Source organism: Rattus rattus, unplaced genomic scaffold (genome assembly GCF_011064425.1).
Source record: "Rattus rattus isolate New Zealand unplaced genomic scaffold, Rrattus_CSIRO_v1 flattened_line_227109, whole genome shotgun sequence".
NCBI classification, from domain to species: Eukaryota; Metazoa; Chordata; class Mammalia; order Rodentia; family Muridae; genus Rattus; species Rattus rattus.
The window spans coordinates 1-1,307 of record NW_022652557.1 but is presented as its reverse complement, the minus strand read 5'-3'; the positions used below and the strand labels follow the sequence as shown (position 1 = coordinate 1,307).

General features: G+C 49.7%; 1 protein-coding gene across 1 annotated transcript; it reads left to right on the top strand.

The window, feature by feature from the left end:
- The first annotated feature begins 605 nt into the window (after window positions 1-605).
- On the top strand, window positions 606-1,301 carry LOC116889829 (transcription factor MafG). The gene has a single exon (XM_032890664.1). The coding sequence runs from the start codon at window positions 667-669 to the stop codon at window positions 1,060-1,062; it is 396 nt and encodes a 131-aa protein (XP_032746555.1). The 5' UTR covers window positions 606-666; the 3' UTR covers window positions 1,063-1,301.
- Window positions 1,302-1,307: the final 6 nt, after the last annotated feature.

Sequence of the window (1,307 nt, the reverse complement as noted above, 5' to 3'; positions counted from 1 at the left end):
AGAGATGCCAGTATGATAAGATGATCATGTAGAAGAGACGTGTCAGTGGAGTGGATCAAACTGACCTTAGAGTACTACAGAGTGCAGAGCTGAAGAAGTGACAGCAGCTCTTTGGAAGAGCCCAGAAGATCTTGAGTGCATTCCACACATTGAGTTTGGTTTTGCTTTTGATTGTGACTGTGCCCTGATATTTTTCCCTCTTGAAATAAGAAAGTATTTTAGTGGAGCCCACAGTTAAGATACTTTGAATTATAAAAAGAATTTGTATTTTAAAAGAGATTGTATATTTTAAAGGGAATGGCATTCTAATATGTAAGAATATGTAAAGACTGTGGGAGTTTTAAAGATATTTAGATCTTGGGGATGAATAAGAAAATAAGACTTGAAGCTTAATAGTGATGTGTTTGTGTCTCAAGTTGACAAGCGGTCAATTGTACTGGATGGTTTTTGGGTCAACATGAAAAAAGCTGGAGTTATCTCGGAGAAAGGAGCCTCCCTTGAGAGAATGCCTCCATGAGATTCAATTGTAAGGTATTTTCTCAATTAGTGATAAAGGGTGGGAGGGCCCATTGTGAGTGTGCTACCCCTGGTAGTTTTGGGGCCTTAAAGGTGAAGCGGGAGCCAGGCGAGAATGGCACCAGCTTGACCGATGAGGAGCTGGTGACCATGTCGGTGCGAGAGTTGAACCAGCACCTGCGAGGCCTATCCAAGGAAGAGATTATCCAGCTGAAGCAGCGCCGGCGCACACTCAAGAACCGAGGCTACGCAGCCAGCTGTCGAGTGAAGCGGGTGACACAGAAGGAGGAGCTGGAAAAGCAGAAGGCGGAGCTACAGCAGGAGGTGGAGAAGCTGGCCTCCGAGAATGCCAGCATGAAGCTGGAGCTCGATGCGCTGCGCTCCAAGTATGAGGCCCTGCAGAACTTTGCCAGGACCGTGGCCCGCAGCCCTGTGGCCCCGGCTCGGGGTCCCCTTGCTGCTGGCCTGGGGCCCCTGGTCCCTGGCAAGGTGGCTGCCACCAGCGTCATCACAATAGTAAAGTCCAAGACGGATGCTCGGTCATAGGGACACGTGCAGTTGCCAGGCAGGTCTTTGAGGGGCCACTAGGTGCGTGGCAAAGTTGGCAGCCCCGTCCCTCTTCCTTTCTTTTCCCTTCCTTTCTACTTTCCCTTCCCTCTTTCCTTCCCTGCAAAGCACAACCTGCACCCAGGGGCACCGGGCTGAGCCCCTTGATATCATCTTTGTTGTCACGCCTGTGTTTTGTACGTTGGGATCGGTCAGTTCAACAGTGATGTTGGGTTGCCCCTAAC

Bases quoted from the DNA above. Each gene is read 5' to 3' on its own strand.
- LOC116889829 (XM_032890664.1), top strand. From the start codon at position 667: ATGTCGGTGCGAGAGTTGAACCAGCACCTGCGAGGCCTATCCAAGGAA.